General features: G+C 57.4%; 1 protein-coding gene and 1 long non-coding RNA gene across 15 annotated transcripts in view; one reads left to right on the top strand and one right to left on the bottom strand.

Moving 5' to 3' along the window:
• The window catches only part of TCF3 (transcription factor 3), an 84,393-nt gene extending 77,845 nt beyond the window's left edge, over positions 1-6,548 (bottom strand). For all 14 annotated transcript variants that reach the window (XR_014950300.1, XM_085562624.1, XM_085562626.1 and 11 more), the window contains exons 1-2: positions 6,376-6,548; positions 4,208-4,309 (exon numbers count right to left, since the gene is read on the bottom strand). Coding sequence is in view for 13 of the 14 variants with exons in the window: in XM_085562624.1 (XP_085418750.1) it covers positions 4,208-4,282 (75 nt within the window). In the remaining variant the exon portion in view is untranslated. The remainder of the gene's footprint in view (positions 1-4,207; positions 4,310-6,375) is intronic.
• Positions 6,549-7,374: 826 nt separating this feature from the next.
• On the top strand, positions 7,375-17,237 carry LOC146765069 (uncharacterized). Its single transcript, XR_014950299.1, has 3 exons — positions 7,375-7,535; positions 10,012-12,790; positions 15,427-17,237. It is a non-coding gene; the product is annotated as an uncharacterized LOC146765069 (long non-coding RNA).
• The last annotated feature ends 516 nt before the right edge of the window (positions 17,238-17,753 follow it).

Below are 17,753 nucleotides of genomic sequence, written 5' to 3'. Positions count from 1 at the left end.
GTTAGATTTGAATAATGTAGATTTAAACGGTTATGTAAAATCCCCTATCTTAAGTTGCTGTACTTGGTTTTTCAAGTCCTATCTCCAGCCTCCCTGAGGGGTGACAACAACTTCTTCGTTCCCTCCTAGCTTGACTTCCACCCTTTCCAAAGAATTTATTCTCCCTTCATTTCTCACTGGGTAAAAGAGGCAAATCCAGAGGATGAGAAGATCCAGATGCCTGCACCCTCCCCTGAGGAGGTTATAGCCAAGAGACCTCACACTTCATACAGCAAACTCCTAAGAAAGAAAGGGAATTTGCCAGAAACGAGGAACATCAAGCAGCATGTCATTTATTGTGCACATCTAGAAGTGCACCTCTTTTCAAATTAAATCAGTGCTCATTCTCTCTCCTCTCCCACCTGATGAACTCCAGGCTGAACCAACCTCAGTCCTGAACTCCAAACCTTAAATCTATTTTGCAGCATGGAAAGCATCCAGCTGTTAATTCGGGGAGAAGAGGGAATTTGACTCAAAATACATTGCCAGCAGGACATTTTATACATGTTCACTTAAGACAGACCTTCCTGACTACAGCCCCAAGTGCCCACTGCGTGTGCAGTCAAACTTTAAACTCCACAGCTGCTTCACTCTGAACAAAACTCAGAGTTTTATCATGGAAATGCAGGCGCTGGGCCTTGGCCGGAGCAGGGCACGGCTTCAGCATCCTGCAGCAGAGCAGCAGAGCTGCTCCAGCCCTGCTTGCTGCCAGCACTTAGGCTCCCACCCCCGGATCCGGGGCTGGAGCCGCGAGAGCCGCGGCGCAGCGGGAGCAGCGATGAGCGGCAGGTCCTGTGTGACTGCTCAAGCCCCTGCCCACCCTGCACTGAGCCAGAAACCCCCTCTGCCAGGCAGCTCCCGCAGCATATGGTTAATACTCTGCTAATAATCATGGCTGTTAACAGCACCTCGCTCCTGCCAGAGCCCCCGGCTGGCACTGGCACGCGGCCGCTCCCAGCTCGGCTGGCACTCGGTGGCACCGACACACCCAGGGCTGCTCTGCTCCCCTGTCCCCTGCCTGGAGTGTCCCTGTCCTTCAGAGCAGCCCAGCCCAGCCAGGACACCTGTGCGGCACCTTCCCACTGCACACCAGTGCCAGCACAGCTGAGACACTGCCTGGGATAACCAGCAACCACGAAAAGTCCTAGAATCCTGGAATATCCTGAGCTGGAAGGGACCCCAGGGATCATCAGCCCAGCCCCTGTCCCTGCCCAGACCCCCCAACAGCCCCACCCTGAGCAGCCCTGAGAGCGCTGTCCAAACGCTCCTGCAGCTCTGGCAGCCTCGGGGCCGGGACCATTCCCTGGGGAGCCTGGGCAGTGCCAGCACCCTCGGGGGGAAGAACCTTTCCCTAAAATCCAACTCCTTGTGGTTGAGCACCTCCCGACAGCACAGGCCAAGGGCAGCTCCACCCATACACCGCCTGTGCCCATCAGGCTGAGCTGCAAAGCCTGGCAGCCACCAAAGCCCAGCCTAATCAATAGGCTGAGCTGCCCACTCGGGTCTATAGACAGGATGTTTTCTTGAAAGCTCCACTCCAGATTTGCCAGCCCATCTGGGCCTGCTGCCAGGGAGTAGTGGTGAAGGCAAGCTTACAAATTACCTGCACTTTGGGGCAATTAGAAAAGGCAATTTATCAGCTGCCGTGCACACCCCAAAGCATCACTGGGCCTTTCCTTTGACTCCTGCTCACTTACAGATTCCTTTGATTTTTACCCTTTTTGGCAAATTACAGTGGCACTAAGCTTTTGGTGAGTGCTTTGGAGTTCAATATCAACCCAATGGATTTATTTATTAAAGAGTCCCTTCTTTCAGGACTGCAAGCCCAGTTTGCAGCATCGCACACAACCCTGTCATTTACTGACCCCAGGAACTCATGGCAGGCTATGCCACCCCCTTAGGGCCTTAAAATTCCCTCCCTGCACAGCAAAACACATTTCAGGGCTGGACCACAGACTGCTGGGGCTGAACACATTTTCCCAAAAAAAAGGAATCAAAATACTGATCTGAAGCAAATGCTTCCAGCTGCTCAGAGTATCTCTACTTTTCCCTCCCCTCTACTCTCCTGGAGAGGATAACTGAACCAATGCTCCACTCCTGTTTATTCAAAGAAAAATATAAATACACTTGAAAGAGCAAGCTTTGTGGTTAAAAATCCTGTATCCCAAGGACACAGGGAGAGCAAATCATGGAGCACCTCTTCAACAGACCCATCTACTGTCTAGGAAGCTTTTCCATTTCAGCTCCTCATCCTTGAGGAGAGCTGTTAATATTCCCTTTATGCAAAGAGAGGAGAAGGGTGTGCGGAGATGAGGGTTTGTGAAACAGAGCTGGCTGCAGGCCAGGCTGCGCCGGAGCCCATCGGCCAACGGATCCTGCAGGGAACGTCTTCGAGTCATTTGCTGGCAAATGACATTCACAGGCCCTGGTACTGTGAGCAGCAACCGCCAGCACCTCCACACCAGCCTTGGAGGAGCACAGGATGAGCTCTGGTTCTCCCCAGAATTATGCCAGTGGAAGAACGTTGAATCCAAACCCAAATTTAAGCTTTTGGTGTGGATTCACCTCCAAGGACAGAAACATTTGTGTACAGAGGGACCAGGTCAAGATTCCTCCTGGGAATACAACTCTAGGCATGTAAATGAGGATGGTTGGTTAAATTGGAAAATAAGGTCTTGGGTTTTTTTTAGAGCTCTAAATGGTGAATGGGATTTGATTTTTTTTTTTTTCCAAGGAGGAAAAAAAAGCGAAGCGGGAGCTGCTGCAGCCCCTGTCAGGGAGCAGATTCTGGGTTACTGACCCAAAGTGCAGTTGATGGAAAGCCCCAGGGCTCCTGCCAACCTGCAGGATCTCTGAGAGGGACAAATAACCACAGGAAGCCCTGAACAGATTGCTGGTTTTACAGGGATACCATCACTGCAGTCCCTGTACCCACTTTAAAATATTCTACCAGAAAAGCCCATTACCAGCAATTTAACTGGTATGACTACTTCACTCAGTAGAAGTATGAAACTGGGAGAACTGCACCTCTCCTGCCAAATTGCTCTTGGGGGGCTGAGAGACACTCCCCCAGCCCCTCCAGCACAGAGGTCTGTCAGGACAGGTACAACCCCCAGCTGTAGAAAAAGGTTTATTTCCCAGGGCTGAACCTCAGCATGTGGATGCAGAAAAGCAGACGAGCCTTAGCACACTCACAGGTGTCACAGCCACTGGGACAGCAGGTGACCCTAGCTCTGCCACCACTTTTTGTCCCTTCTCCTCCAAGGGGCAGGAACATCAGCCCAGCAGGGCTGTGGGCTGGGTGACCCAGGCTGGGGTGACTCTCATGGACATTCCCCCTCCTGGAGCTGTTGTTTCTATCTCTGCAGCACGTTTGCTTATCTCGACAGCAAGACACACACTTTGAGTGCCATGAGGGTTCAGCACACAACAGAGGAACCCAACAGACAGTTATTTCCCTTTGAACACCAGCTCTGCCCTCCACGAGTCACCTGCCAAGGAGAGGCAGCACCGCTGGCAGTGCCACAGCGGGATGTGCCAGGGACTAACCCCGCTCTGCTGTGACTAAAGGGACTTCTCCTCCCTCTGAGCTATGCACACTCTTCGGGGGGAACTCTTAGGTCCTGTTTCTTTGAAAATAAACAGCTCCTAAATGCAGCTCAAGGTTTCCAGGATACAGAAGAGCAGAGCATGGGGAGCACAAGTGTCCAACTCCTGCAAAAATAACGCGCTGGAGAGCTTGGACACGTTTCAAACTGTGACAAAATAACCTGTGGGAGCAAAAGTTTAATAGTCTGGATCTAGGGAGAGGAAAAAGCTTGATTAATCAGCTACTGAAGTTACATCTTTGCATGGCTGCAGAAACAGTCACCCAGTGAGCATTTAAACAGAGAACACACAACTCTGTTAATTCCCCCAACATTTCCCATCCAGAAAAGAAACCTCTCTGCCTTCCCTGCAAGGGAACAACACACGTTTGAGGGGAAGAGTGGGAGAGGAGGGGCAGAGGCTTTGCTTTAACTTGAAAATAAACAAGTTGCAGCACATGTGCACGCACACAAACACGGCACATCTGAAAGCCATCATGTCCAATTTACAGGCTCACATTTCCTCCCCTGTGCAGCTCCCAGCCCCGGGGCTGCGCAGCCCCCCGGCCGCGCTCGCTCACCATACTGAAGTCCAGCAGGTCACTGAGCTCTTTGTCTGTCCCAACTGCAGCCATTCTCTGCTGCTGCTGATTCATATTCCCACAGACTCAACAGTGGCAGTCCTGCAGAAAGCGAGGGGGAGGGGAGAGAGATATTTTAATGACTACAGCAAACTACCCACCCCATTGATGAATATTTTAAAAAGACAGAGTGGAGGGGCAAGAAAAGAAAAACCCTGAGAGCGTCGGCAGCGTCCAACTCCGGGGCCAGAGCACAGTCGGAGTCCTCACACAGCACCCAGCGGCAGGAACAAGCGTTCCATTGACCAGACACACTTGTATGTTAGTTTTTTGCTGCCAATTCCACTAGTTCAGGCCAATTCTGTTCCTGGCGTGTGGCGAATGAAGGGGGCAAAAGAAAAAAAATAAAAGGAAAAAAAAAGAGTCAACTCATTTATCAAAGGGTTCAGGCAAGTTATCACTCAGGCGCTTGTCTGGCTCAGCTCGCCCCCTCGCCTTCCCCCACACTTGCTCCCCGCAGGAGGCTCTCTTGTCCTTGCGAGTTTTGTTTAAAAAAAAAAAAAACTAACTGAAAAAGAAAAAAAAGTCTGATGTTACAGCTCTTTCCTTCGGGTCGCCGAGCACCTGCAGCTGCTTTTTCAGGGGCTGTGTTTGGGGATGCCCAGCCAGGCTGTGCTCAGTGAGAACTGAACCTCCTCACTCCCAAAAGGGGCTGGAAACAAAAAAAATTTGTTTTCGGAGTGTTTTTGCAAAAATAAAGCCCTCCAGGCAACCTTGCAAGATAGGTAAATATTATTCTTCCTAATTTTACAGATTATTTTTTTTCAAAAGGGAGATTGATCTTTTTGGCCAGTTTGCTATGATAGAAAAATATTTCTTTGGGAGGGAGGAAGAGAGGCCTGGGATGAGATAAAAGATTCCTTTTTTTTTTTGGCCTTTTTTTTTTTTTAGGAACTCATTCATGGTTACAAAGGGCAGCTGGCCAATAAATTTAACTCATTAATCATAAGGTCAAAAAAAAGAAGTAAAAAAAAAATAAAAATAAAAACTCCACACGATCCAGTGTTTGTAGGCTCAGCCACTACATTTCAATGAAGTTTCACAAAAAAAGGCTGAAATCAGCCCAGTGTGTAAAAAGCCTTCACCACTATAAAAAACAGCACGGGAATTTTCTTTTATTTTTTTCTCTATATTTATTTTCTTTGAAAAGTATTTTCAAAGTGTCATCAGTGCATCTGGTCAGTGTTTTTCAAGCCACTTTTCCACCTTCTGCCCCGGCGCCTCATGTGGGCTGGGGGAGATGAGACCCCGAAGAACCCGTGCAAGGAGGAGGGTACATCTCTTCCCAGCCCCCAAACCCTGCACCCCCGAGGCACCCGGGGACAACGTGAACAAAACCCTTGGCCGCCCCAAAGCCGGGCTGGGAGGGTTATTTTTATTTATTCCACGCACACTTTCTGACCCCAAAGCAGCCGCGGGGCCGGGGCGCCGGGCCAAGACCCCCTCCCAGATATCTCCGCACCCCCGGGGTCCCTCCGCAGCCCGGACAAAGGCTCGGCTGCCCCGGGACGGGCGCGGGCCGGGGGTGAAGTTGTTTGCGGCACCCCACCCGCGACCCCCGGGCCGTAGGGAGGGGGGTCCCGGCTGGCAGCCCCCGCCCAGACCGGGGAGCGCAGGAGGGCGAAGCGGCCCCCATGAGCCCCCTCCCTGCCGCGGGGAATCCGGAGCTGCCGCCCCCGCGCTGGTCCCGCGGCTCCTGCAGCCCCCGAGCCGGGAAGGGGCTCAGGGACCCCCGGGAGACCGCGGCGGGCCGGGGGCGGCCGGCGGGCTGTGCTCGGCCGAAGTTCGCAGCGGGACCGAGCACCGGGCCCCCCTCCCCGGCACCCCCTCCCGGTGGCCCGTACGCCCCCCGAGCCCGAGCCCGCCCCGCCGCTGCCGCCCCCCTTCCCCCGGCCCCGGCAAACTTTGCCGAGGGGACAATAGCGCCGAGCCCGTCCCGTCCCGCTCCGCGCCCGCACCCCGAGCGCTCCGAGCCCCGCCGCGCCGGCTCCCCCAGCTCCGGCACCCCCGCGCCCGCTGCGCCGGGACCCCCGCTCCGCGCAGCCCCAGGGTGGCGCGGCCGCCTGGGTTACTATTTTATTATTTCTGCGTTTTATTTTGTTTTTTACCTGTTCCAGGCCCGGCGCGCCCGGGGCAGGGGAAGCGCATGAAGGGTGTCGGGGGTCGCGGCGGGGGCGGGGGCGGCCGCGGCGCCCAGGCCCGGGGGCGGCGGCGGCGCCTATTGTTCTCCGCCGCCGGCGGATACAATGTAGCGAAGCGGCGCGATCGCCCCGCACCGGGCGGCGCGTGCGCCCCGGCCCGCCCCGCGGCCCCGCCCCGCGCCGGGCCGGGCCCTAGCGCTGCTGCTGCCGCCGCCGGGGCCGCCGCTGCCGCTCCGCCTCCCGCCGCGGTTCCGCCCGCCCGCCCCGCGGTCCCTGCATAGTTCCCCGCGCGGCGGCGGCAGCAGCAGCGACGGCGGCTCCCCCCCGCGCCCGCCTCTGCCGCCTCCCCCCCGCCCGCCCTCACGACTCGCGGCCGCACGCCCCGCCCCCGCCGTATCGCTCCGCCGTCCGTACAAACAGCGGGGAGCCGAAGTGGGGGGTGGGGGGGTGGTGCCGCCGCCACGCGCGCGCCTCGCGGGACCGGCAGGCGCGCGGCCGCGCCCGGGGCGGCGGAACGGGGCCGCGGCGGCGCGGCGGGGGCACCGCCGGGGCGGGGACTACATTTCCTAGCGGAGGGGGATGGGCGGCTGAGGCACGGCCGCGGTGACGACACCGGAGCTCCGCGAGATGGACTGATAAGGCAGCGGGGCCCCAGCCAATAGAAATGCCGCGTTGCTGTGATTGGCAGCTGGTGCGGCCAACCGGGGCGCGGGCTGCCGCGGTCGCCGCCCGCCGAGCGGGGGGCGGGCCGGCGGAGGCGCTGGGTGCCGTGGCCGCCCTCAGCTCCCCCCGCGGCGCCGCCGGGCCCGGCGGGCAGGGCGCGCGGCCGGGCTCCCGGGGGTCCCGCCGCCGAGCCCCGCCCGGCAGCTGCTGCCCCGCAGCCGCCGCCCCGGAACCCTCGCCGAGGGGCCGGAGGGGCCCGCTCGGGGGCCCCGGGGCACCTTCCCCGCGGCCGGGGCTGGCGGTCGCGGCACAGCGCAGCCCCGGGGCGGGTGGGGCCGGGCCCGGGAGCGCCCGGGCCTGGACCGGCCTGCGCGGATGGGACTCAATCCCGGACGGGCCCTGCACTGCAGTGGGGCTGGGGTGGAGAGTCCGTGTGTGACATCCCGGAGTCACCTCGGAGTGGGGTGCGTGGGGAGAGGCTTCAGGGGTCTCGTTCCACCCCCTGCCATAGACAGGGACATCTTCCACCATCCCAGGCTGCTCCCTGCCCTGTCCAGCCTGGCCTTGGGCACTGCCAGGGATCCAGGGTGGGCACCCTGTGCCAGGGCCTGTCCACCCTGCCAGGGAACAATTCCCAATTCCCAATCTCCCATCCAGCCCTGCCCTCTGGCACTGGGAGTCATTCCCTGTGTCCTGTCCCTCCATCCTTGTCCCCAGTCCCTCTCCAGCTCTCCTGGAGCCCCTTCAGGCCCTGCCAGGGGCTCTGAGCTCTCCCTGGAGCTTCTCCTCTCCAGGGGAGCACCCCCAGCTCTCCCAGCCTGGCTCCATGGCAGAGGGGCTCCAGCCCTGGCAGCATCTCCGTGGCTCCTCTGGCCTGGCTCCAGCAGCTCCACGTCCTCCTGCTGCTGTTGCCCAGGCTGGGGCAGCTCTGCAGGTGGGGTCTCACCTGAGCGGGGCAGAGGGGCAGAATCCCCCCTCCCCTGCTGCCCACGCTGGGCTCAGCCCAGCCCAGGGGGGCTCTGGGGTCAGTGCCCATGGCCGGGGCAGGCTGAGCCTCTCACCCACCAGCACCCCAACCCTCCCCAGGGCTGCTGCTGATCTGTTCTTTATCCAGCTTGTGGTTTTGCTTGGGATTGCCCTGACCCATGCAAGAACATTGCACTTGAACTTGTCAAACTTTGTGATTTTGGCACAATCCCACCTCTCCAGCCTATCTAGGCCCCTGTTGTTCCCCATCCCTTCTCCCCAGCATATGACCCCACAACACAACTCTGTGTCACCCAGTGCCCTGGATCCCACTGTCCGTGTCACCCATAGAACTCCACTCCTCCCCAACCCATTTCCTGCCCACTTTGCTGCTGCAGCCGGTGCTGGCACTTGGAAGCAGCTGGCAGATGCTTGGTGTCAAAGGTGCCAGTGGGACTGTAGAATGTGTGTCTGCCTGGCCCTGTGGGGTGTGGGAGTTTATATTGTTCCCCAGGATTGTGGGAGCTGCTTCCACCACCTCTGCTCCAGTGGGTTTTGGAGGAGCTGGGATTCGGTATGGAATTCAGTATGGAGAGATGGTGCTTTGCCCAGTTACACAAGGTTCAGGAAGTGCAGGAGCAGAGGCACAAACACATGGTTGCAGCAGGTGTGGGCAGGGGTTCACCTCCTCTCCCTTCATCCACCCTGGATCCCAGTGCAGGGATCTTGGAGGAGCTGTGCTTTTCTCCCTGGCAAAAGCTGCTTCTCCTGCCCTACCCAGGCAGCTCCAGGCTCATCTGTCAGCAGAGCTGGTCTGGGTTTCCCTGTGCCTGACCCCTCTGCAGCCGGATCTGGGGCCAGCTGTCACCTGCAGCTTTGGGCCATTTGGCTTTTATTTTCTTTTTTTTTTTTTTTTAAGTGCATAGAATTGCCTGCATTTGAATGGGGTCACTGACCAAAGTCATCTCCTGTCATCAGGGATGGATCATCACTGGGGTGAGGATGACCCCTGCCCCAATTCAGCAAGGATGGGGGTGTGGGCTGGCAGCAAGGTGCTGGTCCAAGGCACATGGAATCATAAAATCATGGAACGGTTTGGGTGGAGAGGATCTTAAACTTCACCTTGTTCCATCCTCATGCCATAGGCAGGGACATTTTCCACCATCCCAGGCTGCTTCAAGCCCCATCCAGCCTGGCCTTGGGCACTGCCAGGGATCCAGGGGCAGCCACAGCTGCTCTGGGCACCCTGTGCCAGGGCCTGTCCACCCTGCCAGGGAACAATTCCTGCCCAATCTCCCATCCAGCCCTGCCCTCTGGCACTGGGAGCCATTCCCTGTGTCCTGTCCCTCCAGGCCTTGTCCCCAGTCCCTCCCCAGCCCTGGGCGAAGGAAGGTGAGCATTGCCTGCTTGCTGCTGCTCTGTAAAAAGGCACCATTCACCTCCTGCTGCTGCATCTCCTCTGGGCCCAGTGGCCCTTGGGATTGGTGTCACCCCCAGCACCCCGAGCCCAGCCACTCCCCCTACTGTGAGGCCTCCTGCCAACATCATCCCTCTCCTGCTGCTCCCCCTCTGCCTTCCGCTCCTGGGGATGACAGGGAGAAGACGAAACATTTCCCTAACACAATTATATTCTAATTTTGCATCTGTGGCCATAATTTCCCTGTCAGCAATTGTAATTAAACCTTTGAGCTTCACTCTCCTGCTGCTGGTGGCTCAGCAAAGCAAGTGATGGAAGGGAGGGATGGGATGGGATGGGATGGGATGGGATGGGATGGGATGGGATGGGATGGGATGGGATGGGATGGGATGGGATGGGATGGGATGGGATGGGATGGGATGGGATGGGATGGGCCTTGCTGGTTTTCCACAGGCATTCATGGCCAGGACAGTGTGGGATGAAAGCAGTGAGGTTTTTCTGCTCTGAGCTGTTTTGGTAATTTGGTCTATGTTGAAAATAGAATTTGTGTTTTACAGAATGGTTGGGGTTGGAGAGGACCTCTGGAGATCATCAGTTCAGCTCCCTGCCAAGGCAGAGTCACCCAGAGCAGGTGACACAGGAATATGTCTAGGTGAGTTTTGGAGTCTCTCTCTTTTTGGCAGAGACTTCACAGCCTCTTTGTTCAGCCTTTTCCAGGGCTCTGCCACCCTCATGGAAAGAAGTTCTTCCTCATATTGAGGTGGGACTTCTGGTGGTTTAGTTTATGGCCACTGCTCCTTGTCCTGTTGCTGGGGACCAGAACAGAGTCGCACTATCCTCTGACACCCCTTGGAGATACTTGTATGGATTGGTGAGATCCCCTCTCAGTCTTCTCTGGATTAACCAAGCCCAGCTCCCACTGTCTCTCCTCACCAAAAGAAGCTCCAGGCTTTGGGGCCTCCACTGGACCCTCTCCAGTAGCTCCTTGTCCTTCCTCTCCAGAACTGGACACAGCAGCCCAGATGTGCCTCACTAGGGCTGAGCAGAGGGGCAGGATCCCTCCCTGCCCTGCTGGCCACACTCCTCCCGATGTCCCCAGGGTCCCAGTGTCCCCCTGGCCCCAGGACACTCTGCTGCCTCAGGGACAGTTTGTCATCCCCCAGGAGCCCCAGGCCCTCCTCTGCAGAGCTGCTCCCCAGTGGGTCACCCCCAGCCTGTGCTGGCCCCTGGGGTTTGTCCTCCCCAGGTGCAGGACCCTACACTTGCCCTTGTTGAACCTCCTTAGGCTTCTCTCCACCCAGCTCTGCAGCCTGTAATTAATTAGTCTATAATTAATAATGCCTCTTTCCTGGTGGGTGGCAGCATCATGGCAAAAAGTGTGTCCCCAGGCCTGCTCATGGGGAACCAGGAAGGCTTAAAACTCCTCTGACATCGTGGGTTTTTTTTCTTGAAGCTGAGAAGTTCCCCCTTCAGTTCACAGCATGGCCCCCTCAGTTTCCCATTTCAGGCTATTTTGGTAGGGCAGGAGGAAGCAGAGGGGATAAGGGGATGCACAAAGGGGCACCATGGGGATGTTGTGCAGACACGTCCACCCAGAGGTGACACCAGAGGGCCTCTGGTGACATTCCCCACCTGGAGGAGTCCTGGCTCAGGAGCAACCTCAGCATTCCCTGGGCACCTTGTGAGGTGGGGTAGGGCCATAAACACAGCAGGGGCAACACAGAGCCACAGAATCCTGGGACCTCCTGAGTGGGAAAGGACCCACAGGGATCATCAGAGTCCAGCTCCTGGCCCTGCACAGCCCCAAGAACTGTCAAGATTCTCCCAAGAACCCCAAGAACATCTTGAGTTCTCATTGTTTCCATCTTCTGGACCTTTGGGATGGGGTAGGAGTTTTCATCATCTTCACAATTGGTTTTACTGATAACACACAGCTGATAAATAAGAAAATAATGCTGATGTTGTGTCCAAGTGCTGGGAGCTGTGGCTGAAATGAAGCAGTTTCCCAGTGACACTGGCAATGCTCAGAACTGGCAATGCTCAGAGCTGGCAATGCCAGGGAAGAAAAGTGTAGTGAAGGCTCCAAAGGCAGCACTGTCCAAAGGAGGGCATGGAGAACTTCCCCCCCAGGCAGGTCATCCTCCACAATGTCATCCTCAGCTCTTCTGCACACAGCAGCTGTGGCTGCCCCTGGATCCCTGGAAGTGTCCAAGGCCAGGCTGGATGGGGCTTGGAGCAGCCTGGGACAGTGGGAGGTGTCCCTGCCATGGCAGAGGGTGGCACTGGATGGGCTTTAAGGTTCATCCCAACCCAAACCATCCCATGACTCTGTGATCTCCCCTGCAAGAGGAGCAGTTCCTCTGGCTGGGCTTTTACCTCTGTCCCTGGTCTCTGTGCCTCAGTTTCTCCTCTTTGTGATGACATCAGGGCCACACTCTGCTCATGTGGAACCCTTGGAGACCATTGTAAGTGCTGTTGGGTGTGAGCCCAGTGTCCCTGGGCAGGGGAGCCCTGAACAAACCTCAGACAGAACCTGCCTGACCTGGGGGGGCCTGAATGAGGTGTCCTGGGCCCATTCCCAGAGCAAAAACCAGTCGAGGTCACTGAGATCAGCAAGGAGTTGCAGGTGCCATTTGTGTCTTTAGAGCTGCTGGTGCAGAAGGAAAGGCTGAGACCTGAAGATGATGGATGGATGGATGGATGGATGGATGGATGGATGGATGGATGGATGGACGGATGGATTGTTCAAAGGCAGCTTTGGGGTAGGTTGTTCTGTCTCTGACCCCCCACCTTGTCCTGTCAGTGTCCCCAGGGAACATTCCAGGGGTTCATGAGGGTCTGGGGAAGGCTTGGTCAGTCCTTGGCCAGGAGAACTTGGGAATGCTGGGCTGGTCCAGCCTCTGTACAGTGGAAATGGGTGGGGGAGGTTCTGTCCCCAGTGGGAACTGTGGGATACCAGCAACTGCCCTCAGAGCCTCCCACCCTCTCCTTCAAAACTGGAAATTAATAAAGTACAGGTCAGTGCCAGACAACAAAACAGGCTTTAGAAAAAATCATATATGTACTGGAGAAATTCCCCATTTCCTTGGAATTTCCTTTGGGTTGGGCTGGATTTCCACCCTGTGATTCCCTGGCCATGGCACTGCCAGGACTCAGGGACCCAGAGCCTTTTTTCTTCTGTCAGTGACTGGGGACACTGTGACAGCCACCCAAGCCAGGTACCTGATGCCTGGTCCAGAGGAGATGGATGGACCAGTCCACCCAGGCCGGTGGCTGCACTGAGCCCCCGACAGCCCAAGGGGACCCTCAGCGTGGGGACAGCGGGGGGCACAGCACGTGAGTGTCCCACCCAGAGCCGGGGTCAGGCGGCCCCATCCTGCCCCAGGCCCCCTCTCGTCCCTCTTGGGGAGGGGAAACAAAGGAAGGGCGGGCACTGCTCCTGGAATGGCCAGTGTCCGCCCGGGCTGGGCCACTGGCAAGGGGCTGGTGGGAGCTCGGGGCTCCTCGCTGGATCCCGAGGACTTTAAGGAGCAGGTTTGAGTTCATATTTGCATTTAGTCACAGTGTGAGTCAGACATTCCAGCCCCGGCTGCCGAAATGCCTCAGCTCTGACTTCTGATTTCCCACTGCAACCGTGGGTTGGTTTTTAATTTTCTTTTTGTTTGGAGGGTTTTTTTTTCCCCTCCTCTTTTCTCTTTCCCTTTCCCTTTCCCTTCTTTTTCTTTCCTTTCTCTGTCCTTTCTGGCCAGCCCCATTTCAGAGGCAGGTCACTGGCACCGGGCACAGGTGGATGGGGCAGAGGGATGGGCAGGGACATCCTGCACAGTTTATTCTTCCCTGCAGCAGTGGGAAGCCAAGGGAGAGGTAAACCCTGCCAGGTGGAGGGGGTTGAGCCAGGGAGCCCCCACATCCCTCCAGCAGTGGTGGGAGGACACCACGGGGGTGGCACTGAAGCCACCAGCAGCTTTTGGCTCCCCTGGCCATTGTGGAGAGATCTCAGGGCAGGGCAAAACTGGGGGGGAGGAGTGGGAGGAAATGGGACAAACTGCCAGGACAAGCCCAGCAGACTCTCCCCTCTGCTTCGGGGTACGTGTCAGGCTTGTGCAGGTTTGTTCGTCCTCAGCAAAACACCAGTTCTTGATTTGTAAAGTTTTTAATTAAAACTGACCTGGATCTCAGCAGGCTCGGAGCAGGAGCTGCCTCCCTCTTGTGTCGCCCCCTGCACCCAGAGGCGGCTCCCACGAGGACATCAAAGTGTCCAGCCCAGACGCGGGGGCTGCGGGACCCCCGCACCGGGGGCTGGGGGCAGGAGCTGTGCCGAGCGCTTGGCCAGAAAGGCGATTTTGTTTTTGGTTTCCTGGATGATGCATTCCACATGGCGTTGCATCACGCACAGCTGTTACATCACTTTAACCAGGAAATTTAAAACAAGTGGCCTGGGCTGGAAATGGTGGTTTAATTATTATTTATGGATAACAACAACAACAGCGAGAGAGAAGAAAGGCCTCAAACCCCTTTTCTTTCTTTTTTTTTTTTTTTTCCTCTTTTTAAAGCCCGCCCATCTCTCACATTACAGCGACTTTGTCCCCAGCTCCCTCCCAGCCCCTGTGCTAGGGAGCAGCCCTCGGGGTGGGCTCCCGGCGGGGGCGACTTCGGGGCTTGCCGTGGCTGCTCTGGCCACACTGTCCCCCTCCCCCTCGAGGGTGTCCCCTCCTTCTGGCCACCCCCGCAAGCTGGGACACCCTCCTGGCACCTCCGGGGACACTTCCTGCACCTAAGGGTGAGCCCAGCCACAGCAGCTCCCTCGGAGCATCCTTGGCTTCCATCCTCCCTTCAAGTGCCATTTGTCACCAGCAGTGCCCGCCTCTGTTCCTCTGCCAGCTGAGTTGTGACAGTCACTGTCCCCCGTGGGACACTCTGGAGACACAGGACAGAGCCAGTTCATCCCTGCCTGCTGGGGCTGCCCCACAGGGCATCTGAGGGACATTGGTGACAGGAATGGTTCCCTCTCTGCAACCTATTTCACTCCTTTTTCCTTCCAGCTGTGGGGACAGCAGTGATGCAGAGATCATTGTCATCCTCACTGTCGTCCCTGCCAGGAGGTGTCAGGGACCTTCTTCTTCCTCTCTCCCATTGGGCACAGCATAGAGCAGGGACACCAATGGCTCTGCTCCCCCACTGCCACCACCTGGGGGTCCCTGTCACTGGGCAGGACACCCCCCTCCCTCGTGCTCTGCTCCTGGCAGCATGCCTGATGGCTGTACATGGCCAGGGCCACTGTGCCCCCAGGCCTGGGGCTGGGCAGGGGACAGCCCTGGTGTCAACTGCCCAGGGGTTTGCGCAGCTCCCAGCCCCATTTGCAGCTGGGGAAACCAAGGCAAGGACAGTGGGATGGGCACTGGGCATCCACAGGCACCTGCCAGGCAGGGCCACGTCCCTGCGGAGCAGCCGTGGCATGGAGGGACACAAAGGGGGGGACAGGCCTGGAATCCTCACTTGGGACCCAGCCTCCAGCCCAGGCAGAACTGGAATGGAAACTCCTCCACCCCACGTCAGAGAGCCTCGGGGCAGCTCATCGGAAAGTTCTTGGGGGAATTCTGAGTGCAAGTTTTGTGCAGAGTGCTGAAAAATGCAACAGCGCTCCATCACTACGCTGCTGCTGGGACAAAACCCCTCCAGCCACCTCCCACAGCCACCACGGTGCTGCTTACGTCCTCATACCTACCCTGACCATCCCATATCCCTTCATTTGCTGGTGGCACCTCTGGAGAGCACACCCCAGCCCTGAGCACACTCACGGGGCTCAAAGAAAGTGGTCCCCAAATCGTCACGTTCAGATGATCTGGTTGTACAGAAATCCCACCCTGGGTAATTGTGGGAAATGGATTTGTAGAGAATTTTTAAAGTTTTTATTTTTAAAAATTTTTCAAGTTTGCTTTCTCTATTTCTCTTTTCAAACCCATTTCCCACAGGTGACCAAGTGAGGACCAAGACCTTCTGCTCTATTTTACCTGAGCAGTGGGATATCATCCCACACAGGCACAGCAGAGCCTGGGGATCCTTGGGGAACTGCTTTGGGTGTTCAATCCTGCCCGGGGGGCTCGGAAAATGGCTTTAAAATCGACAGAAAAATGAGCTGGGCTGATGAGAGCGCCCTGGGAATGGTGTGGAGGAGGAAACGCGGCATCCCCGGCCCCAGGTGGGTCCCCCCGGCGCGGCTGCAGCCCAAGATAGAATCCGCCCACGGGCAGGAAACCCTCAGTGCGTGTTCACGGGGCGGGGAAATCTCCTCTGAACGGAGAGGAAAGGCGCCCTCGCCCCCAGAAACCATCTCAGCGCCGCCTCCGAGGCTGGGGGATCTCCAGGGCTGCCCCGGGGAGCCGGGTGGGACCGTGTTCCCCACCAGGGCGTGGGGCTAAGCTTGCTGAGGCTGCGTGTGGTGGGAGAAACCGAGAAAGGGTTGGGAGAAGCTGCTGAGGGAGCCTGGTCCGGGCACAGGCACAGGCAGGAGGCTCTGGAAAAGGGGATGGGGACGCGGGAGGAGAGGAGGGGAGGAGGGAGAAGGAAAGTGAGAGATGGAGCAAAGGAGACAGAGACAACAGAGCAGGGGACAGGGATAGGAGCCTTGCCCGCAGAGGCTGTCCAAGATGCCAAATGGGGCATCCAGCACCTTCACAGGTGAAAACAGCAGGGTCTGAGGCAGCTGTCAAACCTGAGGGTAAATATTGGCCAAGGAAGGGGACAGCACCCAGGACTGCCAATATATTCCCTGCCAGCTGGACAAGTCCCAAGGCAGGGGTGGGTGCCCCACAGTGAGGAAGGAACAGGAGAGTTTTTGCCTGGCTGAGTTGGTGTTTTGGATGTCACTGGGATGTGCATGTGCCATTCTTGAGTCACTTTTCCTCGTTCTTCAAGCTAAAACCTCGGTGAATCCATCATTCCCATGGGAGAGGATCAGGAAGTTTCAGCCTGCAATCTTGCCCTGAAGCTGAGCTGATCCATGGCCTGGGACACCAGGACCATGGTGGCCCTTGTGCCTTTGCTTCAGGGGGAAGGAGAGAACACCGTGGTGCCTCTTTGGGACCCAGCAGGGGATTCCCCCTCCTCCCCGGATTTCTTCACTCAGTGAGTTTTGTGATCTGATGTCAGGTTTCAGCTTCATGCGAAGAGTAGCAGAAACCACACAGTGAGGTGAGTCCCTGCTCCGGGCTGTCCCCAGTCCTTGGGAGAGGCTCAGCAGATCCCAGTGACAGCTCTGCTGCAGCAGGAGAGGCTCAGCCAGGAAAGGGGAGCCCCAGGTTCCATCTCAGCCCCGTGTTCCATCTCAGCCCCATGTTCCATCTCCTTTTCCATCCTCCTTTCCCGTGGTCTCAGCTCTGGATCCACGGCTGGATCCGGCCCTGCTGGCATGGGAACATCCCCTGGCTCTGTCCTGTTCCACTCTGTCCTTGTCCCACTGCGTGTGACTGGCATGGATGGAGTCCTGGAATCCCCTGAGCTGGCAGGGACCCCCAGGGATCATCCAGGCATTAACCAGGAGAGCCCAACAGCCCCACCCTGCCCAGCCCTGAGAGCGCTGTCCAAACGCTCCTGCAGCTCTGGCAGCCTCGGGGCCGGGACCATTCCCTGGGGAGCCTGGGCAGTGCCAGCACCCTCGGGGGGAAGAACCTTCAGTGCTGAACTCTCCCCGTGTGACCCCTGAGTGACCCAAATTCGTGGCTCATCTCCCCAGCGAGGGGCTCAGGGCTGGCTGTGCTGCCCTGATCCCGGTGGGCACAACCCCACATCCAGCCCCGTGTCCTGGCAAGGGCTGGGCACGGGCTGCTGTGGCCGTGCCAGCCCTGCCCCTACAAGCACAGCTGCAGTCGTGTCTGTGCCGCGTCCTCCAGCACGGCACCGCTGCTCTCTCACTTCCTCAGTGCTGGGGGGAGCCAGGCCCCCCAAAAACCAGCGGGAGCTGAGCTCGGCTCGGGACACGAGGGAGCTCCTGGCAGCCCCCCAGCTCTGCCCTGTGCCCGCGCAGGGGCTCAGGCTGCTGCCAGGGCGCTGGCACAGGGCAGCGGGCAGCAGCCTGGCCGTGCACGCCTGCCCATGGCTCCACACACGCCGGGTCCTGTGGGAAGTAGTAAAGGTAAGAAGACTTTTAGAAAGCCGAAAAAACCAACCTTAAAACAAGAACCCCAAAAAACTAACTACAACTACAAAATATAGAAATAGAAAAAAAATTACAAATAATTAAATTATTTGTAATACAAATTAAATCAAATTACAAAAAAATTAAATAATTGAAAATTAATAT

Source organism: Lonchura striata, chromosome 28, assembly GCF_050655825.1.
Source record: "Lonchura striata isolate lonStrDom1 chromosome 28, ASM5065582v1, whole genome shotgun sequence".
NCBI classification, from domain to species: Eukaryota; Metazoa; Chordata; class Aves; order Passeriformes; family Estrildidae; genus Lonchura; species Lonchura striata.
The sequence above is the reverse complement of the archived record's forward strand: the minus strand, read 5'-3'. Positions and strand labels throughout refer to the sequence as shown.